Source organism: Cyrtonyx montezumae, unplaced genomic scaffold (assembly GCF_038088225.1).
Source record: "Cyrtonyx montezumae isolate F1298 unplaced genomic scaffold, pur_monq_1.0 scaffold_112, whole genome shotgun sequence".
In the NCBI taxonomy this organism is placed as follows: Eukaryota; Metazoa; Chordata; class Aves; order Galliformes; family Odontophoridae; genus Cyrtonyx; species Cyrtonyx montezumae.
The window spans coordinates 107,275-109,909 of NW_027071840.1; the positions used below are offsets into that span (position 1 = coordinate 107,275).

General features: G+C 63.3%; 1 protein-coding gene across 1 annotated transcript; it reads left to right on the top strand.

The window, feature by feature from the left end:
• Positions 1–429: 429 nt before the first annotated feature.
• LOC136044554 (fructose-bisphosphate aldolase A-like) lies at positions 430–2,154 on the top strand (the record flags this gene model as incomplete). Its single annotated transcript, XM_065729887.1, is given in 4 exon segments — positions 430–566; positions 1,497–1,561; positions 1,563–1,709; positions 2,100–2,154. Coding segments are annotated over 4 exon segments (379 nt in total), but the record flags the coding sequence as incomplete, so codon positions are not given.
• Between the last annotated feature and the right edge of the window lie 481 nt (positions 2,155–2,635).

Sequence of the window (2,635 nt, forward strand, 5' to 3'; positions counted from 1 at the left end):
GGCTCCACCCCTTCCACCCACACAGGTATATCACCTTCACCTGTGCCCCCATGGCTGACTTGGTGCTCACCTCAGGTGACCAATCAGTGGTTCAGGCCGTGATTCAGCAGTTCCCATACAAGCGCCCCATAGCGTTCCCCTATGGCAGTGCCCCATAGCGTCCCCCTATGACAGCGCCCCATAGCGTCGCCCTATGGCAGCGCCCCATAGCGTCCCCCTATGACAGCGCCCCATAGCGTCCCCCTATGGCAGCGCCCCATAGCGTCCCCCTATGGCAGCGCCCCATAGCGTCCCATTATGACAGCGCCCCATAGCGTCCCCGTATGACAGCGCCCCATAGCGTCCCATTATGACAGCGCCCCATAGCGTCCCCCTATAGCAGCGCCCCATAGCGTCCCCCTATTGCAGTGCTCCCAGCGCTCCCAGCACTCCCAGTGCTCCCAGTAGCGCCGCCATGCCGCACCAGTACCCGGCGCTCACCCCCGAGCAGAAGCAGGAGCTGTCCGACATCGCCAAGCACATCGTGGCGCCCGGAAAGGGCATCCTGGCCGCCGATGAGTCCACGGGTGCGGACTGGGGGGGACTGGGAGGGACTGGGGGGGATTGGGAGGGACTGGGGGGGACTGGGAGGGACTGGAAGGGACTGGGGGGACTGGGGGGGACTGGGGGGGACTGGGAGGGACTGGGGAGGATTGGGAGGGACTGGGAGGGACTGGGGGGGACTGGGAGGGGATGGGAGGGGATGGGATGAACTGATTTGGACTGGGAGGGCACTGGGAGGAGAACTGGGTCATACTGGGCCGTACTGGTTTGTACTGGGAGGCGCTGGTTCATACTGGGACAACATTCAGAGCCCCTTTAATGCATCTGAGAGCCCATAGCTGTCAGTCGGAGCTACTGGGCCATACTGGGAGCTACTGGGCCATACTGGAACTGGTGTAAGACAGCAGTATGGGTTACTGGTTTGTACTGGGAGGCACTGGTTCATACTGGGACGGCATTCAGGGCCACTGTAACCCATCAGAGAGCCCATAGCTGCCAATGGGAGCTCAGTGGGAGCTACTGGTCCATACTGGGAGCTACTGGGCCATACTGGGACCCCAGTGGGACAGCAGTATGGGTTACTGGTTTGTACTGGGAGGCACTGATTCATACTGGGACGGCATTCAGAGCCCCTTTAAAGCATCTGAGAGCCCATAGCTGCCAATGGGAGCTCAGTGGGAGCTACTGGGCCATACTGGGCCATACTGGGAGCTACTGGGCCATACTGGGACCCAGTGGGACAGCAGTATGGGTTACTGGTTTGTACTGGGAGGCACTGTTTCATACTGGGACGGCATTCAGGGCCACTGTAACCCATCAGAGAGCCCATAGCTGGCAATGGGAGCTCCGTAGCACTCGGGGCAGCCCCCCCCAGTACCACGGTGATCCCGGCCCGCCCCAAACTGGTCCTTACTGGTCCTTACTGGTCCTTACTGGTCCTTACTGGTGTGCAGGCAGCATCGGCAAGCACCTGAGCTCGGTGGGAGCGGAGAACACGGAGGAGAACCGGCGCTGGTACCAGGCAGCTGCTGTTCACCGCCGACAGCCGCGTGGATCCGTGCATCGGGGGGGTCATCCTCTTCCACGAGACCCTGTACCAGAAGGCGGACGACGGCCGTCCCTTCCCCCAGGTCATCAAGGCCAAGGGGGGGGTCGTCGGCATCAAGGTGGGCGCGCTGGGGACGGATTTGGAGTTTAAATTGGGGGAGGGGGGAGGGTGGGGGGGTAGGGGGGGTTGGGTGGCCAGGTCTACCCATAGGGTTGAATTGAGGGGTGGTGGGCTGCCAGGTCTACCCATAGGGTTGTATTGGGGGGTGGTGGACTGCCAGGTCTACCCATGGGGTGGCATTGGGTGGTGGTGGTGGTGGTGATCGGTGGGCTGCCAGGTCTACCGATAGGGTTGTATTGAGGAGTGGTGGTCTGCCAGGTCTACCCATAGGGTTGCATTGGGTGGTGGTGGACTGCCAGGTCTACCCATAGGGTTGCATTGTGCGGCGGTGGGTGGGGCCATGGTGGTGGGACGGGCGGCTGCGCGGTGACGCTGCCCCCTCCCCCAGGTTGACAGAGGCGTCGTGCCCTTGGCCGGAACCAACGGGGAGACCACCACTCAGGGTGAGCGGCGTGGGACCGCCCCTCGGCCCCATCCCCCCCCCGTGTCACCTCCGTCCCCCGTGGACGTCCCCACCCCCATCCCCCCATGCCTTCCTCCCCCCCCCACTTCCCTCACCCCCCCCACTTCCTCCCCCCACACTTCCTCTCCCTCCCCACTTCCTCTCCCCTCCACTTCTTCTCCCCCCCCACTTCCTCCCCCCCTTCCACTTCCTCCTCCCCTCACTTCCTCTCCCTTCCACTTCCTCTCCCTTCCACTTCTCTCCCTCCACTTCCTCCCCCTCCACTTCCTCCCCCTCCACTTCCTCCCCCCTCCACTTCCTCCCCCCTCCACTTCCTCCCCCCTCCACTTCCTCCCCCCTCCCTTCCTCCCCCTCCACTTCCTCCTCCCCTCACTTCCTCTCCCTCCACTTCTCTCCCCTCCACTTCCTCTCCCCTCCACTTCCTCTCCCTCCACTTCCTCTCCCCTCCACTTCCTCTCCCC